The 19,743-nt window shown below is 38.5% G+C and overlaps 2 protein-coding genes across 2 annotated transcripts in view; one reads left to right on the top strand and one right to left on the bottom strand.

Moving 5' to 3' along the window:
- LOC128640333 (tyrosine-protein phosphatase non-receptor type 6) overlaps positions 1 to 19,743 on the bottom strand; it is a 411,611-nt gene that overhangs the window by 95,204 nt on the left and 296,664 nt on the right. The gene's annotated exons all lie outside the window — the stretch shown is intronic.
- Positions 155 to 19,743, top strand: part of LOC128640332 (ribosomal RNA small subunit methyltransferase NEP1-like) — a 96,078-nt gene continuing 76,489 nt past the window's right edge. The window contains exon 1 of the mRNA XM_053692824.1: positions 155 to 296. Coding sequence (XP_053548799.1) covers positions 162 to 296 — 135 coding nt within the window. The 5' untranslated portion in view covers positions 155 to 161. The remainder of the gene's footprint in view (positions 297 to 19,743) is intronic.

Raw genomic sequence — 19,743 nt, 5'->3', positions numbered from 1 at the left:
TGCTCTCTGCGTCTCAGGCTCGGGTTGATCAGTTTATCTGACATTAGTTCCGACCTAACGTCACTTCCAGATTATACCTGGCACTTCCGCCACCAACATGGCCCATGAAGTGACGTATGTGCTGTGTTGCCAGGCTCCAAGGCGCTTCCGGTATAACAAATATGGCGGCTCCCGTAGACACGCGTGTATCTCACAGTGAAGAAAATGAGGAGCCGCGAGGTCCGGGCGGCAAGAGGCGGCGGGAGGGTCGCAGACTGATAGTGCTGCTGGAGGGAGCCAGCCTGGAGACCGTGCGGGTGAGAGGGACTAGGCCATGGGACAATATAGAGGGGATCCGGGTGAGAATAGAGAGGGGCTGTATGGGGGAATACGGGGGAGAATAGAGAGGGGCTGCAGGGGGGGATCCGGGTGAGAATAGAGAGGTGCTGTATGGGGGGATACGGGGGAGAATAGAGAGGGGCTGCAAGGGGGGATACGGGGGAGAATAGAGAGGGGCTGCAGGGGGGATACGGGGGAGAATAGAGAGGGGCTGCAGGGGGGATACAGGGGAGAATAGAGAGGGGCTGCAAGGGGGGATACGGGAGAGAATAGAGAGGGGCTGCAGGGGGGATACGGGGGAGAATAGGGGGGATACGGGGGAGAATAGAGAGGTGCTGTATGGGGGGATACGGGGAGAATAGAAAGGTGCTGCAGGGGGGGATCCGGGTGAGAATAAAGAGATGCTGCAGGGGGATACGGGGGAGAATAGAGAGGGGCTGCAAGGGGAGATATGGGGGAGAATAGAGAGGGGCTGCAGGGGGGGTACGAGGGAGAATAGAGAGGGGCTGTATGGGGGGATACGGGGGAGAATAGAGAGGGGCTGCAAGGGAAATACAGGGGAGAATAGAGAGGGGCTGTATGGGGGGATACGGGGGAGAATAGAGAGGTGCTGCAGGGGGGGATCCGGGTGAGAATAGAGAGATGCTGCAGGGGGGGGGATACAGGGGAGAATAGAGAGGGGCTGCAGAGGGGGGGTACGAGGGAGAATAGAGAGGGGCTGTATGGGGGGATACGGGGGAGAATAGAGAGGGGCTGTATGGGGGAATACGGGGGAGAATAGAGAGGGGCTGTATGGGGGAATACGGGGGAGAATAGAGAGATGCTGCAGGGGGGGGATACAGGGGAGAATAGAGAGGGGTTGCAGGGGGGGTACGAGGGAGAATAGAGAGGGGCTGTATGGGGGGATACGGGGGAGAATAGAGAGGTGCTGCAGGGGGGGTACGGGGGAGAATAGAGAGGGGCTGCAGGGGCGGTACAAGGGAGAATAGAGAGGGGCTGTATGGGGGGTTACGGGGGAGAATAGAGATGTGCCGCCGGCGGGAGGTACGGGGGAGAATAGAGAGATGCTGCAGGGGGGGATACGGGTGAGAATAGAGAGATGCTGAAGGGGGGGATACGGGTGAGAATAGAGAGATGCTGCAGGGGGGATACGGGGGAGAATAGAGAGATGCTGCAGGGGGGATACGGGGGAGAATAGAGAGGGGCTGTATGGGGGGATACGGGGGAGAATAGAGAGTGGCTGTATGGGGGGGATACGGGGGAGAATAGAGAGGGGCTGTATGGGGGGATACGGGGGAGAATAGAGAGGGGCTGTATGGGGGGATACGGGGGAGAATAGAGAGGTGCTGCAGGGGGAGATCCGGGTGTGAATAGAGAGATGCTGCGGGGGGGATACGGAAGAGAATAGAGAGGGGCTGCAAGGGGGGATACGGGGGAGAATAGAGAGGGACTGCAGGGCGGGGTACGAGGGAGAATAGAGAGGGGCTGTATGGGGGAATATGGGGGAGAATAGAGAGGTGCTGCAGGGGGAGGTGCTGGGGAGAATAGAGAGATGCTGCAGGGGGGGTTACGGGGGAGAATAGAGAGGGGCTGCAAGGGGGGATACGGTGGAGAATAGAGAGGGGCTGCAGGGGGGGTACGAGGGAAAATAGAGAGGGGCTGTATGGGGGGATACGGGGGAGAATAGAGAGGTGCTGCAGGGGTGGTACGGGGGAGAATAGAGAGGGGCTGCAGGGGGGGTACGAGGGAGAATACAGAGGGGCTGTATGGGGGGATACGGGGGAGCATAGAGAGGTGCTGTAGGGGGGGGATACGGGGGAGAATAGAGAGTGGTTGCAAGGGGGAATACGGGGGAGAATAGAGAGCATCTGCAGGGGGGATACGGGTGAGACTAGAGAGGGGCTGTATGGGGGGATATGGGTGAGACTAGAGAGGGGCTGTATGGGGGGATACGGGTGAGACTAGAGAGGGGCTGTATGGGGGGATACGGGTGAGACTAGAGAGGGGCTGTATGGGGGATACGGGTGAGACTAGAGAGGGGCTGTATGGGGGGGATACGGGGGAGAATAGAGAGGGGCTGTATGGGGGGGATACGGGAGAGAATAGAGAGGGGCTGCAGGGGGGATATGGGGGGGAATAGATTGGGGCTGCAGGGGAGATACGAGAGAGAGTAGAGAGGGGGATATGGGGGAGAATAGAGGGGGCAGGAGGGGTATACAGGGATAATAGACTTTCTAATTTACTCTTATCATTTTTTCTTTGTTTTCTTGCTATCTTTATTTAAAAAGCAGGAATGCATAGTTTAGGAGCCAGCCCATTTTAGGTTCAGTACAGCACCTTCCTGTGTGAGTGCACACTGTATCCAGGACGCTGCAAAGTCCTCTAATGCAAAAAAACAATAGGCAGCAGCACTTTTTTAGGTTAAAAAACCTTTATTACACAAACTGGTCACCAACATACATACAAACAAGCGACTTTTTGGATATTCAATTCTTAAAGGGAGACTTAAAGAGGCAGTAAACATAGAAAATAATGTTATATATTTCTGCACATAGTGCAGAATTATATAACATTATATTAGTGCTAGATTTATAGAACCTAATATTGCCGGTGAATTGTAATAAAACAGAGTGTTTTCCAGACCCGCTCTCTGTGCTCTACTGAGCGGGTCTGTTTTTTACACTCAGCGCATCTGGCCAGCTGTCTAGTCACAGCCCAGCCCGACCGCGCCATTACACTCAGTGCAACTCGCTCCTGCTCTGTTGCTTTCCATATTGGGGAAACATGGTCTTATTGCCAAAAATTAATTACATCATACTCAGAATTCATCCCTAATGGGACACTGGTTTTTAAACGGTGTATCCAAAAGACCTCACGTTTCCCTAATAGGGCATCCTTGTCACCTCCTCTACTTTTGCAGGTTACTGTTTCCAAAAGTGTCTATTTTAGTGTATTACTTTCTTTGTTCTATTTTATTTAGTGTTGCATCAATGGAGTTGTTAGTTTGCCCTGCTTGATGTTTGATAAATGTTCCCTTATTCTATGTCTGACCTCCCTCATAGTGAGGCCTACATAATGTAAATCACAGCTCTCACATGTGAGCAAATAGCGTATGTATTTCTACAATAAAGACATCTATGGTGAGATAAGTGCTCGCCTGTGGCTGAGCTAAAGAAACCTTCACCCGTTTTTAGGTGTTCACACGCCTTGTAATATGGATAACTACACTTAGACTCCCTTATGTTTTATCCAAGAACTATTGCTTCTTTTATCCGTTCTCAGTTGTGTAGGGGCAACCAAATTTCCTATTGAATTGCCCTTTCTGAAGGCGTATCTGCACCCTTTCGAAACCGTATCTAACAAACCATCGTCAGCGTTAAACATATGAAATGCTTTCTTACAATGTCGCATATTTGATTATATTGGTTACTAAACTGGGTTATGAACGTAACCACCTCAAAACTGTTGTTCCTTTTCTTTCTGTTGATGTTACCCTTTATTAAATATTCCTCTCTACTTCTCTTATCCACTTCCAACTTGATGCTATCTATATCCTTTTTGTTGTAACCCCTGGCAAGAAATCTATTACTCAAATCCTCAGCATGCTTAACATATCTTTCTTGCTTTGTCCTTTTTAATCTTATGAATTGTCCCTTAAGAACTGATTTCAAGACTTTCTTAGGGTGTCCACTTTGAGCGTGAAGGAGGGTATTCCCCGAAATGGGTTTCCTATACACCTCCATATCTACACCTTTTTTTCCTCTAGATTCCCCCGTAGGGTTACATCAAGATAATTTATTTGCTGTTCTCCCACTACAAATGTAAACTTGATCCCTACATCATTAGTGTTCAGGATTTCTACAAAATCATTCGCCAACATAGGGTTTGCCCCCACCTACGCCAACTTATTCATGGGTTGGTGAGAGCTGTCCCTCATCTATGGAGGAAATAACCCCTCAGAGATCACATAAGGTATTATCGCAGATACATTGATGATCTGCTAGTGATCTGGGGGGGAAACCCTATGGAGGCGAAAGATTTTGTAGAAATCCTGAACACTAATGATGTAGGGATAACGTTTACATTTGTAGTGGGAGAACAGCCTAGCCGTACCTAACCTTTCCTCCAAAACGCTGCTTCTTCCGCTGTTCGAAGGGGACTTGTTATGGTATAACCCGGATATCAAGGGTTAATACCAGATGAAAGATGCCCTGAATACGGGATCAGCAACACACGAACCCAGTTAATTCCCCCCAAACACGAGACCAAGCTCCATCTTGAGGGTAAAATGGAAGAATGTGTTTTATTGAGGGCTATATGCCCGGTATTTATGCAGGTCTCTCACCTGGTTGACACTCCCTAGGAGACCAGATGGGGGATTGGAAGAGTATAGTACATTAGATAGAGGGAAAGACACCCTTTTACAGGATACAATAGAATTACATTACTTAACCTAATAAACGCTTAAACACAAGAAACAATGGAGTCCTTCTTGGCACCTGGCAGTCTGAACTCTGGAGGTGATTAAACAAGGTGAACGCTTATCACCGAAACTTAATTACAGTAAACAATAGCTGATGCCAGGAAACCTGTCTTCAGAAAATAGTTTCTCAAAACTGAACAAAGTTAACCCTTCCAGTACTGACAGAGGGGTCTGTCACAGGACTCTTGGTACCTTATTTATCCTGAAGCCATTCAGCGTAGGTTGGTCGGCGTCTTCACTTGCGATACTGGTTCAAACCCCCTGCTTCTCGAATGCAGCGTGATTACACACAGCTTGCTTCTGACGTAGCAGTTACGTCGTCATCGGTTACACAGGCATGACGTCCCACTTGTTTTAAGCTGACTACATTTGTTGTAGTAATAAAGCGCAGTTATACCTTTAGTGCAGCTTTTTGTCCTTTGACAGATACTTATTGAGGTTTTTGTCCTTTCTTTATAATTTAATTTCATGTTTATTTTTGGGACTGCTAGCACTTCAGGCAGTGCATTAGATAGATACAGATGCACCTCTATTTTATATTTTTTTTGTAAATAACAATATTTATTCCTTAATTCTCGATTAGTTACCTTTTATAGACATCTTGAATTATATTTATGCAGAAACTAGATTATGAACCAATTATTCACGCTTATTCTGTTACAATGTTCTTTACAAAGCAAACCAAAATATATCTCTAAAATGAACCTTACTCACAATGAATCACATTAAAATACCCCAAATTAATTCTACTAGAACAACTTATAATTAGCCAATAACTCTAATTCAATGTCAAATATGGATTTTAAACTTACAGCGCTTAATTTACAGCAACTAGAGATTTATCCACAATAACCAATTTATGTGCAGTTCTAAGAGACTTCACAATAATAAAACTGACTTATAAATATAAAAGTACAAATTATTTTCTAGCAAATAAAATTATTTAGCATTAATGTGACCAGTTCTAAACTACACAGGACTATGAATATAAATGTAAAATACCAAATATCCCTTTAAATCACCAGCTTCAATTAAACTGTAGCAACAATGAACGTATTTGGTTTAAAATATTAATTTATAACCATATACATTACCACATAAGCCAGTATGGGAATTTTCAGCTTTTTCATATAAATCCGTTCACCTCATAAATAAGAGGTATTGCAGTTATGTAAAGAAAAGTTAGGCCCAGTTTTGCTTTATAAAGACTGTCTGTTCCAAAGGCAACAGTTGTCAGTCGGTCAAAATTCCAGCCAAGACCTATTTCTTTCCTCTTGCATGAGCTTTTATCAAGTGCTAAGCCCGCCTCTAGTTTGTAATCATTGGTGAATATTCGGATACACCCTTATCAAAGCTTGTCCCTTTATTGGCCTACTGGGAATGCATGGTTATTTGATACCACAGTCTCCCTTGGTTGCAATTCTTGCATAAACCACAGAGGGCAACATGAGCAGGAAAAAACAGCTTTGTTGGCACAATATTATATCCAAACGTATCTTTAATATATTTACTATTTCCTGATATTAATAAATTATATGTTCAGCATATATGGGACCATATAGTACTATTTAATCTGAGTATTTTCATACTAAACATGAGGTATTTCTTATAGTATTTTAACAGATGCATTTAAAAATCAAATTTTCTATGAAAGGATTTAAAAGGATTATAATACCTTCAACATGGATCCAGTTAATATTTTGGTTTATAATTTCCATCTTAATATCATATACATACCATGTGAGTGGTAGCCTGATGTAATTTCATTTAGCTAAATTTACATTTGATTATTATCCTATATTAATATAAATATTGCATATGTGAATAGCTCTTTCAGTACTCAGTGCACACATTATATAGGTGTTCATATTTTAGCCCCATCTGGAGTCTAGTCTGTATATCAGATGCCGGGAAAACAAAAGAATATTATTTATTTTGAAATAAATTGGACATTTTAAATTTACCATAGATACTTATCCACTATAATATATTTACCAAAAGCAATCTCATATCTATTTATACATATTATTTGGACTGTTTGAGGCACATATTAAATATTTGAAAATTACACAATTTCATTTTATACAAAATTCTAACTTCTCCTTTTAAAACCAAGATTTAAATTCTTATATGCTTTCAAAGAACACATGTTGTAAGAAATTTCTATTCTATGGAGATGTGACATCTGAACTTTGTGTATTTGAACTCAGTATGGGACAATTTAACACCGAGATTAATGCTACATCCTCTGAGATTCAGCTAGCTTCAAAGATCACTTCAGACTAAGCGACTGCTGTCTACAGGGGGTCTGTAACTTTATTACCCATCTTGGGCAGGAAGCTCTATATTTTTGGGTTCAAACTTGAGTGTTATATGCTGATTACTTTGAAAGCAAATCCTTTGATATGGGACAAAGGTTTGCAATGCGTCTTTGACAACAAGAAAGGGGGTTGTTACAAACTCAGACCATTTGATAGAGAGAATTATGTTACAGTAATAACTGATACAAATAGTATTATATATGATATATATTTCAATATATATATGTGTAGATATAGATATATATATAATATATATATATATATATATATATATATATATATATATATATATATATATATATATATATATATAATTATTTAATAACACTCACAGATATCCTGACAGTGTGAACACCTGAAAACAGGTGAAGGTTTCTTTAGCTTAGCCACAGGCGAGCACTTCTCTCACCATAGATGTCATTATTGTAGAAATACATACGCTAGATTTACATTATGTAGGCCTCACTACGAGGGAGGTCAGGCATAGAATAAGGGAACATTTATCAAACATCAAGCGGGGCAAACTAACAACTCCAATGGTGCAACACTTTAAATAAAACAGAACAAAGAAAGTAATACACTAAAATGGACAATTTTGGAAACAGTAACCTGTAAAAGTAGAGGAGGTGACAAGGATGCCCTATTAGGGAAACGCAAGGTCTTTTGGATACACCGTTTAAACCAGTCAATAAGACCGTGTTTCCCCAATATGGAGGATATTTAGGATATGAAGTACATTTTTAAAGGGACACTAAACTCAAATTCTTTCTTTCGTGATTCAGATAGAGCAGCAATTTTAAGCCACTTTCTAATTTACTCCAATTATCAATTTTTGTTCTCTTGCTATCTTTATTTTAAAAAGGCATCTATGCTTTTTTTTGGTTCAGTACTCTGGATAGCATGTTTTGATTGGTGGATTAATTTATCCACCAATCAGCAAGGACAACCCAGGTTGTTCACCAAAAATGGGCCGGCATCTATCTTACATTCTTGCATTTCAAATAAAGATACCAAGAGAATGAAGAAAATTTGATAATAGGAGTAAATTAGAAAGTTGCTTAAAATTTCATGATCTGTCTGAATCACGAAAGAAAAAATGTGGGTTCAGTGTCCCTTTAAGCATTAGTGTAAGAACACAGATTAAATTGTAGCTTTATAAGTATGTAGCCATATAAACTTCACAATTTGTGAACATCTATTAACCCCTTAAGGACCGGACCATTTTTCAATGTTCTTACCCTTAAGGACCAGGGCTATTTTTACATTTCTGCGGTGTTTGTGTTTAGCTGTAATTTTCCTCTTACTCGTTTACTGTACCCACACATATTATATACAGTTTTTCTCACCACTAAATGGACTTTCTAAAGATACCATTATTTTCATCATATCTTATAATTTACTATAAAAAAATTATAAAATGAGGAAAAAATGGAAAAAAACGCACTTTTTCTAACTTTGACCCCCAAAATCTGTTAAACATCTACGACCACCAAAATACACCCATGCTAAATAGTTTCTAAATTTTGTCCTGAGTTTAGAAATACCCAATGTTTACATGTTCTTTGCTTTTTTTGCAAGTTATAGGGCCATAAATACAAGTAGCACTTTGCTATTTCCAAACCATTTTTTTTTTCAAAATTAGCGCTAGTTACATTGGAACACTGATATCTGTCCGGAATCTCTGAATATCCCTTGACATGTATATATTTTTTTTTAGAAGACAACCCAAAGTATTGATTTATGCCCATTTTGGTATATTTCATGCCACCATTTCACTGCCAAATGCGAGCAAATAAAAAAAAAAAAAAAAAAAAAAAATCGTTCACTTTTTCACAAATTTTGTCACAAACTTTAGGTTTCTCACTGAAATTATTTATAAACAGTTTGTGCAATTATGGCGCAAATGGTTGTAAATGCTTCTCTGGGATCCCCTTTGTTCAGAAATAGCAGACATATATGGCTTTGGCGTTGCTTTTTGGTAAATAGAAGGCTGCTAAATGCCACTGCGCACCACACGTGTATTATGCCCAGCAGTGAAGGGGTTAATTAGGGAGCTTGTAGGGTTAATTTTAGCTGTAGTGTAGTAGACAACCCAAAGTATTGATCTAGGCCCATTTTGGTAAATTTGATGCCACCATTTCACCGCCAAAAGCGATCAAATACATTTTTTTTTACTTATTTTTTTCACAAACTTTAGGTTTCTCACTGAAATTATTTACAAACAGCTTGTGCAATTATGGCACACATGGTTGTAAATGCTTCTCTGGGATCTCCTTTGTTCAGAAATACTAGTTGCTTTTTGGCAATTAGGAGGCCGCTAAATGCTGCTGCGCACCACACTTGTATTATGCCCAGCAGTGAAGGAGTTAATTAGGTAGCTTGTAGAGAGCTTGCAGGGTTAATTTTAGCTTTAGTGTAGAGATCAGCCTCCCACCTGACACATCCCACCCCCTGATCCCTCCCAAACAGCTCTCTTCCCTCCCCCACCCCACAATTGTCCCCGCCATCTTAAGTACTGGCAGAAAGTCTGCCAGTACTAAAATAAAAGGTGTTTTTTATTTTTATTTTTTTCAAAAAATATTCAGCTGTGATGGACCCCTGCCTTAGCCCCAACCTTCCTGATCCCCCCCCCCCCCCATACAGCTCTCTAACCCTCCCCACCTACCTATTTGCCACCATCTTGGGTACTGGCAATAAAATATTCCAATGAAAACTGTGATATAAAAACTTTGGTGGGATTTAAAAATTATAAAATAAAATTAAAAATAAGAATACATCCGAAAAAATATGTGAAAGGTATCCATAAAAATAGGTGAAAAATTGTTTGAGTGAAAATGTGCGTGTTGATCCCCAAATTAATTGGAGGGTATCCCAATAGAAAAAAACAAAAAAGAGTATGTGCTTTGGGAGGTAGTGAAACTGGACTTTTGGTGTATCCTAATGGTAAAAAATCCAAAAGAGAATTCCTTAAACCTGTGAAAAACAAAAAATACAATAGTGCAATAACGTTTTATACACCTTATTGGGGTATTGAAAATAGGCTTACCAGTGGTATGTCGATGCGTTTCGGCCTCTCATAGGCTTTTCTTAAGACTATTAATATTACTCAAACATTTGTTCACCTATTTTTCTGGATACCTTTCACATATTTTTCGGATGTATTCTCATTTTTATTTTATGATTATTTTATTGTGACTAATATATTCTATTTATTGTATTTTAATATATTACTGAAGTTTTATACGTCTGTTAGACATTGCGACTGATTTTAAATTTGTTTTAAATTTATGATCACAAATAAATTCTAGTCTTTTACCACATTTACCTTAGCCTTCTTGTGTTGGCCCTCTCTTCCCTCTTTTACACACCGGCTGCCTCTTATCACATGCTTTTTAAATTTCTCTTCAACACAAAGAGACTGAAAGTACACGTGGGCCATATAGATAAGTGTGTTCAGGCACAGGGGGTTATTTAAGATCTAGCACAAAACAATGCTAAATTTAAGACAATAGATAATAAACAGTCACAGTCATGTGATCAGGGGGCTGGAAGAAGGTTCTTAGATACAAGGTAATCACAGAGGTAAAAAGTATATTAATATAACTGTGTTGGTTATGCAAAACTGGGGAATGGCTATTAAAGGGATTTTTTAAAATAATAACAATTCTATTGTAGACTGTTCCTTTAAGATTGAGGAGATAATCTATTAGAGCTGTAAATAGGAACTGCCCCCTAGTTAAGTTTTAACCAATAGAGGTGTTTTTATATGGTTAAATGGCCGAACATGGCAAATGACTCTAAGATATGATTATGGCCAGCAGGCAGAAATGCCTCAGCAGGTTCTGGGGGAAACCCTATCAACAGCCCAACTTTGTTGCCTACAATCTACATTGAATGTTTTTTACCCATTGATGAAAATAAACGCTACGTTTTATACAGCTGCTGAGTGCTCCTTGAAATGTTTTTGTGTCAAGTTCAATGACTGAAGAATTGACCAATGTATTTCATACATCCACTTACAGGCAAGATATTTGACATTAGGGGCTTCTTTGCTTGCAATACAATGTATGAAATATATTTGATCAAATGGGATGATCTACATTGGGGAGACCACCCGTAAGGTCAGGGACAGGATCAATGAACGTAAGGTGCAAGAATAAAGAAGCCCCGGTCTCTGCATGTTTTTTGAAATTTGGCCACAATATTAGTCGGCTTCGGTTCCAAATCATTGATACAGTAGCCCATCCACGTAGGGGAGGCAATAGGGAGATTCTACTTAAGAGAAAAGAGGCATTTTGTTCTGTGTTTTTGTAATCCTAATTGCAGTTCTGTATGTATATGATCAGTTTTTATTTGTAATGTATTATATTTAGATTTGTGTAAGTGTTCTATTAGTGTAGAATCTTTGATTAAGATTAGAAAAAAATAAATGGATTACCAATTATTAGGAGGTTTTTAATACTTGTATAAATCATGTTTAATTCTGCACCTGTACACTAGAGGAAGCAAAAGATATGTCTATGATTGGTAGATATTCTGATTGCAGGTGTATAAATTACAGCATTTCCTGTCACTGATCAGGCATGATTAAGGATTGAATATCCGAAAGGTCGCTTCATTGTAGGGATAGACTGATATAGTTTTTTTCAGAGCCGATACCGATTATTGACCGCCTTTCAGGCTGATAACGGGGGCCGATATTCTGTACATTTAAAGTTTTGAAAAATCAACACAATGTCTACACAAATCTGGTATAAACTAAACATGCTTATTAAAATTTTAAACATTAAAAGTAAATAACTGGGGAAAAATGAAGTGCTTGACAATTAACTTATTAAATGGCTTCCCAAAACATAAAAATATGGTATAAATCCCTTTTTAAACTGCACACTGATATAAAATTAAATTTAAGTCACTACTGCAAAGCTAGACACAATGTCTTTAATACTCCCTGTTAAGTAGAAAAACATAGTGTAGAAAGCATAACATTTCAGCATGTTCTCCTGTTAAACAGCTTCTGTTTTTTTTCATATATTGCTGCCCTTCACTAAAAACACCCTCACTTGGTACACTTTAAAGATAAGGGTTAAAAGTAAAAAAATAATAATAATATATATATATATATATACTGCCACTTGACAGAGAAAGAAAGGACATGCTGGAATATCATTATTTATTTGCTTTAATTTTTAATATGCACATATATTTACTGGATTGCAAATACCTTCCCTGGTACGGAGGAGTGGACTATAAGTGTCTTTATTATGTCACTTATGGGCAGTTTTATACATGTGTAACAATGACACATAATGGTCAGAGCATTGTTATTCACTGCTAGAGAATATTGATACTAGTCTCCTATACTGTATAGCTTTCTACTCAAGGTTTGTTGTTGTGGAAATTTTTTTTTTTTTTTTATTATTATTTTTGGAAAAAAGGGAGATTTATTGAAAATCCATATCAAAAACAAAAATTTAAGAAATCAATATTTCACAAAAAGCAGTCACAAAAATATGAACAAGCCATCAAACCAAGAGAAAAACAAAACAAATTTCCCAATTTACAACATAGAATTGGCTACTTTCCCCTCTCCCATCCTTCCTTCCCCCTAATTCCCATTTTTATCTTTCTAACCACAGAAGAAGATAATTACATTTCCCTCAAATTTCAACAAATAGTATGTAAGATTTATAGTATTTCTTTATACAATATACTATAGCACAAAAATACCTGTACTTTCCCCACAACTGATGGTAGATAAGAGTGAGGCCATAAACAAAAAAGAATGGAAGAACGATCTACCCCCTCCCCCCGCTCCTCATCCTCCGGGCTCTATCATCCTAGTCGAAAAGCCATTCTCCCCTCAATCTGCAGTTTTCTATATAAACTGTGGGCTCAAATTTTTTAATGATTTGTTTCTGTTCCTCCAAATCTAGAACTTTTACCCACTTCTCCCATTTGTCAAAAAAACTTATAATGTTAATTTCAATATAAAGCAGGGTATCTTGTAGCTCTATAAAGAACTGTTTATGAATACTTTCCTTTAAGGCCACAAAAGATGTGGGGTTATCATTCTTCCACCCTTTTAAAATGATTGCTTCCTAATAAAATTACCATCGTTATAAATTTTCTGCTTTGTAGGTGTTCTTTCTTATCAGGGCATATGAATAGAACGGTCCGGTCGCCAATGGCGAGTAAAAATTCTTGCGGGCAAGTAAAATTTTTAAGTTATCAGCCCGAACGGCGACCTGACATTTTAAGTGGGATATAAGAAGCAATAAAAAAAAATGTCAAATTGCATTCCACATATGCGCACACACGAGAATGGAGGGAAGAAATGGGAGGTTCTTTCTGTTAAATGCTTTCAAAGACCTCCCCTTATATCCATGGCTCTTGGTCTCTTCCATGTCAGTTGCTACTTCCCACCCCTAATGTTATATGCGCGGGAAGACATCCTGCTAGAGCGGTGAGTGTTTCTTCTCTGTGTGTGTATGAACGAAGTATGGGTTAAAGTGACAATATAGTTATGGTAGGCAGCTTGCTAATGTACATTATGCTGAAGTACTCCAGGGTCCTCTGCAGTACTTCAGCACAATGTACACGAGCAAGCTGCCTACCATAACAATATAGAGCAGTGCACTATTTTCCTGGACGCTATTGATGCTCCAAAAACTGACTTTACTAATTTGTAGAGAACATACCATCTCCATGCACCCAGTCAAATCTGCTAGCGCGGCACTGACAGTCGCGCTAGTAGTTGAAAGGCAGCCGGGCAGAAAGGGGGGAAAAAGTATTTTTAACATGTTCGTTATGTCACTGTCCAGCTACATGCAGTACCACTCAAAGCGCTATAGGTTGAAGGGGGGCAGAATTAAATATACTTAGTCAATCGTAACCCCACATATGATGAAGTAAAAAAAAAAAAAAAAGAAGCTCAGTTATATATTTTTTTTTTCCCTTAGGGGAAAATAAGTCAAGACTGTACATACAGTTTTTCAAAGATAATATCCCTGTTTTTTTCTACCTGGTGATAGAAAAATATTTTCTAAAGTTAAAGCCTTTTTATTAATGTTCAAGTCCCAAATAGTAAGCAGCTTGCAAAGCATTCAAATTGGGACCTCTGTCTGCAATGCATGTGAGATTACAATAACACTATTTATATTGCCTTTTTACATAAGATATATACACATTACATGCAGATATGCAGGGCGACTAAAGTTTCTTGCGGGCTGGTAAGTTTTGTGATTTACTCGCCCGATGGGCGAGGGGAGTTTTTTGGTATTCATAGGCCCTGCTTATAATGGAAAAAAAAATCTGCTCTGCTTGTAAAGTGAGTTGAGTCCATCCCATAAATCTTATTTATCCAAAAATGTATCCTGCCCCAGAATCTTTGTATTTTAGGACATAGCCAAAAGCTATGTATCGGATTTGTACTATTTTGTCTACATTTTGTACAGTATGTTCCTTCCCCGACACCACCCCATTTAGCTATCCTCTCTGGTGTAATGTATGCCATCCAGAATATCTTAGTGTGTTGTTCTCGCATCGGAATGGCTAATGATGCCTCTTCTACCCTTTCCACACTTTTCAGTACTGTCTGCTCTTGAAGATTTGTAAAGAACATTTCTCTCCATTTTGCAACCCCTGCCTCAATATATTGTTTGATTTATATTGTTAACTATATTATATGAGTGAGAGTATTTAGTATTTTTAATGAGATTAATCACTGGTATTAATGGTGTAAGTTCCCAGTTATCCCCTTGTAGCCAAATTATTTTCAAGCAATAGTGTCTAATTTAGGGAAAAAAAGTGTTTATTTGTCAAAGAATATTTGTTTTTGATAACCTCAAACTCTTCAACCTTCAATGTATCCCGATTTCTTTTTACTAGCTGTATAATTTTAGATACTCCCTTCTCTCGCCATGTTGCAAAAGTTCTGGAAGACATGCCCTGTTTAAATTTGTAGTTCCCTTCAATGGTCAATAATTGTGATGCATAAAACTTAATTCCTAGATGTCTACATAACCTATGCCATGCCACAACTGTATCTTTGAAGAAATCTAATCTTTTAACATAGGGTGGAAGATTTTTGGCCTCTAGATGGAGAATATTTTTTAAATTTAAAGGTTTTACCAGACTATTTTCTTTTTTTCTTTTTTTTAATTCTTTTTTTTATTAAAGAAACACAGGTACAAGGAGATATATATCAGCATTTACAAGGCATAGTTATAAGACATTAAAGAAATGCTACATACTAAACATCCGTATATTAACATTTGTGGTATAGTTGCCATTGAGCGTTACAGAAGAAGGTGGAATATTGCTTAAAGGTATATATGGACTATGCAAATCTGAATACAAAGGATTGAGACTGTATAAAAGAGATCTGAACATTGAGAGGTACATAAAGGACTAGTCGAGTCCCATTTTATACTAAACCTGTGCCTCTTAATTTTTTTTTTTTATATATTAACAACTAAGAACAAAACATACAACAAAACGTAAAACCAAATATTAACCCTGGTGGTATGCCCAAAAGGGTATACTAATTCTCGTTGCAGTAGGTATAACAGGTAATATGCAGCTTTATAGAAGATGAAATATATGTATATGTGGTGCTCACATAGCAAAGAAACCGAGTGACATTCAGTTGTGCATATATATATATATATATATATATACGTATACACACATACATATACATACACATACATACCCACACATACAAGTCCTTGTAGATGAAACTAATAAAGTGAAACAGTAGGCTTTTATAATATGTGATGAGTTAAGCAAAGGCATGAAAAACCAGTTGCATCATTCAATATGAAGAGAGAGGCAGCACTGAAAGATAATTAGCAGGAATGTTTAAGTAATGCTACTAATGTCTAGGCTATACTGTGGAAACAGAGACTGTGCAATCCCAGTATATTAAACACAAGTGATGCATGAGACTGCAAATAATTCTAATAAAGTAAAACAGCATGCATCTGCATATAGAGTAAACTGAAGTATATCAGAATAGAAAATACAAATTGCATCCTACAATGTAAAAAAAAAAGAAAAAAAAAGAGGCAGGATTGAGAAATCATTAACAAAATCTATAAGCAATAATACCAATGTCTAGCTTATACTGTGGAAACAAATCAGGAGTTTTCAGCATGGGAAACTGGGCAACCTCAATATGTTAACTCTAAAGTATGTAACTCTAAGAAAGGGAAACCATATTTTCCTACATATACATATACACATAGAAAGGAAAATGAGGTATCAGAGTATAAAATGCAAATTGTTTCATTCAATGTGATGATTGAGACAGCATTGATGGGGAGTTAACAAAATCTGCATTGCTGAATACTTGCTGTTGAATATTCAAAATAAAAATAAAAAAAAAGGATTGCAGGCATATTTTTTTATCAAGGTTGTAAGCAACCTGTCATAAGTCCTAAGTAAAATGATGGTGCACTGCCATCTCTTTAAAGCAGTCCCTTATGGAAGTCCCAAACATGAGGGGGGTGAGTTAATACCCTATCTCTGCAAAGGATATCATCCAACTCCTACACGAGCAGGGAGAGGATGAACGCTGCAAACAAAGCATGAGTGAACAGGACATAAACTGCTCCAAGTGTGGAATGAGAAATATATTGCAGCTGTCCCTGAAAAGGTCCTGCAGAGCTTTACATCTTTTCTATCCAGACAGTCTGCCCACATGTTGCTCCACTGAAATGGTCTTGTAAGTTTATTACACTGAGGGTTCCTCTGAGAGCAGCCAGCTGCTAGTAGCTCAGGAGCTGACATCAGTAAATCAAATAGGCACAAGTCTGTTACGTTTAAAATGACCTCATGGCATGTTTCTGCAGTCTTAGGTGGGAGTCTCAGTGATCCAAGTGATATATCCTCTGAGCAGCCGTTATGAGAGTCCAATATGAGAACAGTTAGATTGTCAGCATACTTCACATAGCCATGCTGTATTGGGTACTCAGTAATAGAATTTTCCTTGTGATCTTCACACATGGTCATTATCGGTTTGGTGCCTCTCACAACTCCCTGAACTTCCTGGCATAACTCTGAACAAGCAGATAGCAATCTGTCCAGTGAAGGTGTAAACAGCATTGTCAGTTCCTGGATGAGGTTATCTTTGCACATCAGCATGTTGAATCCTACTTTGCATCCAGGATTATAGGAGGCCTCAGCTGCTGTTTATAAGATGGTGTAGGCAGTTTTACTGCTGTCTCTTCTCAGGGGCAAGGGCGTGATGTAGGGGCCCTTCACGCATCAGATTTCAGCTGCAGCAAGTGCCCGCATAGATTAGGATGCCTGCTCAGCAAGAAAAGTAGCGTGGGTTAGCTGGTGGCAGCGATTAATTGCTTTTTTTAAGAGCTGTTTTGCAGAGCTCTTTCTTCTTGCTGCCACCCGGTTGCTCCGCCCCAAATATACTCACCAGACTATTTTCTATTTCTAAGAGAGTAAAATGATTACTCTCCAGAAGCCAATCTAGGGCAATCTTTGCTACAGCCACTAAATTATATGTTACTATATTAGGGAGTCCCATTCCCAAAAACTCTTTTTAAGAACTAATTTTTGATAACTGATCCTGGGCTTCTTATTCATCCAGATATATTCCTTAATAGTAAAGTTAATTATCTTAATCTCCTGTTTCTTGATTAGGAGGGGTACATTCTGAAATATATATAACAATCTTGGAAGTGCAATCATTTTAAGCAGGTTTATCTTACCAGAAATAGGGAGTGGTAGAGAAGCCCACCTTTTAAGGGTTTCACAAAATTGTTTGACCCCGTTGCTAATATTCAGAGAATACCATTCTGTTGGATCAACAGATATTTTAACCCCCAAATATGTCAGGTGTTTGCTTACCTCCCTAAATATTTTAGTCTCTGATTCTTGATTTTTCTGGATCCACAGAGCTTCGGACTTACTTCTATTAATACGGTATCCTGAAAAAGAGCCAAAGTTTTCTATAATCTGGCAGATTTTATTAAAATTTTTACTTGAGTTTCTAGAAAATACCAGCAGGTCGTCGGCATATACAGCCAATTATACACTATTGTTCCCTACTTCAATCCCTTGTATATTTTTCCTTAAAGCGACCAGTAAGGGTTCTAAAGCAATATTAAAAATTAGGGGTGAGAGGGGGCATCCCTGCCTTGTCCCTCGAAGGAGGGGGAAAGATGTTGTTTTGTTATTATTTATGATTAATGTTGCCCTAGATTCTCTGTATAACATCTCAATCATGTTAAAACAATTCCCTAGATAACCAAATTTAGAGAGGGAGGTTAGGAGATGGTCCCATATGACAGTCAAAAGCTTTGCTTGCATTTAATGATACTATTGAGATATCTTCTTTATTTATTTTCTTATTAAATTTGTTGCCATACCATTGATCTAAAATTGTTAAAAAGACCTTCCTCAAGTTAGTATTCGAGGATCTACCTTTAATGAATCCTGTTTGATCAGGATGTATTACGGTATCTAGTGAGGCCTACATCCTTTTAGCTAGTAGGCTTGTCAAGATCTTATAGTTGATGTTCAAAAGTGAAATCGGCCTATTAGAGTCAATTAGCTGTGGATCTTTTCCCGTTTTAGGGATTACAATTATTGTAGATTTATTAAAATCTTCCCATGGTTTCAATTGGCCTTTCCAAAACTTATTAAACAAAATAGTTAATGTTGGTGTTATTTCTTCAGTAAGAATTTTATAAAACTCAGATGGAAGGCCATCCGGGCCTGCTGCTTTATTATTCGCCATTGCTTTAATTGTCTGGCTTGCTTCCTTTTCTGTAATAGTTTCATTAATTCTTGCTAAATGTTTTTTTTCTAGTTTCGGATTTGTCATTGAATCCCAAATTTTTTCTTTCTTGTCTAGGTTTATAGGGTGAATTGAGTAAAGTTCTGTAAAGTATTCCAAGAAAGCTTTTTGTGTATCCCCTGTGTTGGTCCAGGTATTCCCTTTATCTTTGATTTTCTTTATAGTATTTTGAGTTTTATGATTTTTATCTATTCGTGCCAGGAACTACCTACCTTGTTCCCATATCTATAGCTTTATATTCTCTTTGATTTCATTTTGGATAAAGTAGTTATCCCTATTTTTTTTTTTGCCTTAATATATTTCTTCCAGTTATCTATAGTTTTTTCGTTGATATATTTGGAGTACTTATTAATTAAGCAATTAGTTACTTGTTGTCTAGATAAATTCATTTTTTTCTTTAATCTTATTACGAACGTCGTGATTTCGCCTCTGAGTACCGCTTTTGCGGCATTCCAAAATAAATGGGTTTTCTCATGGAAATCACTGTTGAAACTATTATAATCTGCCCATTTCTCTTTCAGAAAGTTTATAAACTTAGTATTTTTTATCAGATATTTTGGGGGAAAAAACTGATTAGTCTTCCTCTCCTTTTGTCTAGGGTTCAATGTGATTATGATAGGGGCATGATCTGAAATTGTTATGTCAATATGAGCTTCTTGAATACAATCGGCTAACTTCTCTGAGATAAAAAAAAAAAAGGTCTATCCTGGACAAAGTTGTTGTGTTTTTTTTTAGCTCTTGAGAGACATGTTAACTCCCTTTCGTTTGGATGCATATTTCTATAAATATCTAATAAT

This window comes from Bombina bombina, chromosome 9 (genome assembly GCF_027579735.1).
Source record: "Bombina bombina isolate aBomBom1 chromosome 9, aBomBom1.pri, whole genome shotgun sequence".
In the NCBI taxonomy this organism is placed as follows: domain Eukaryota; kingdom Metazoa; phylum Chordata; class Amphibia; order Anura; family Bombinatoridae; genus Bombina; species Bombina bombina.
Note: the sequence above shows the minus strand (reverse complement) of the source record. Positions and strands in the feature narration are given on the sequence as shown.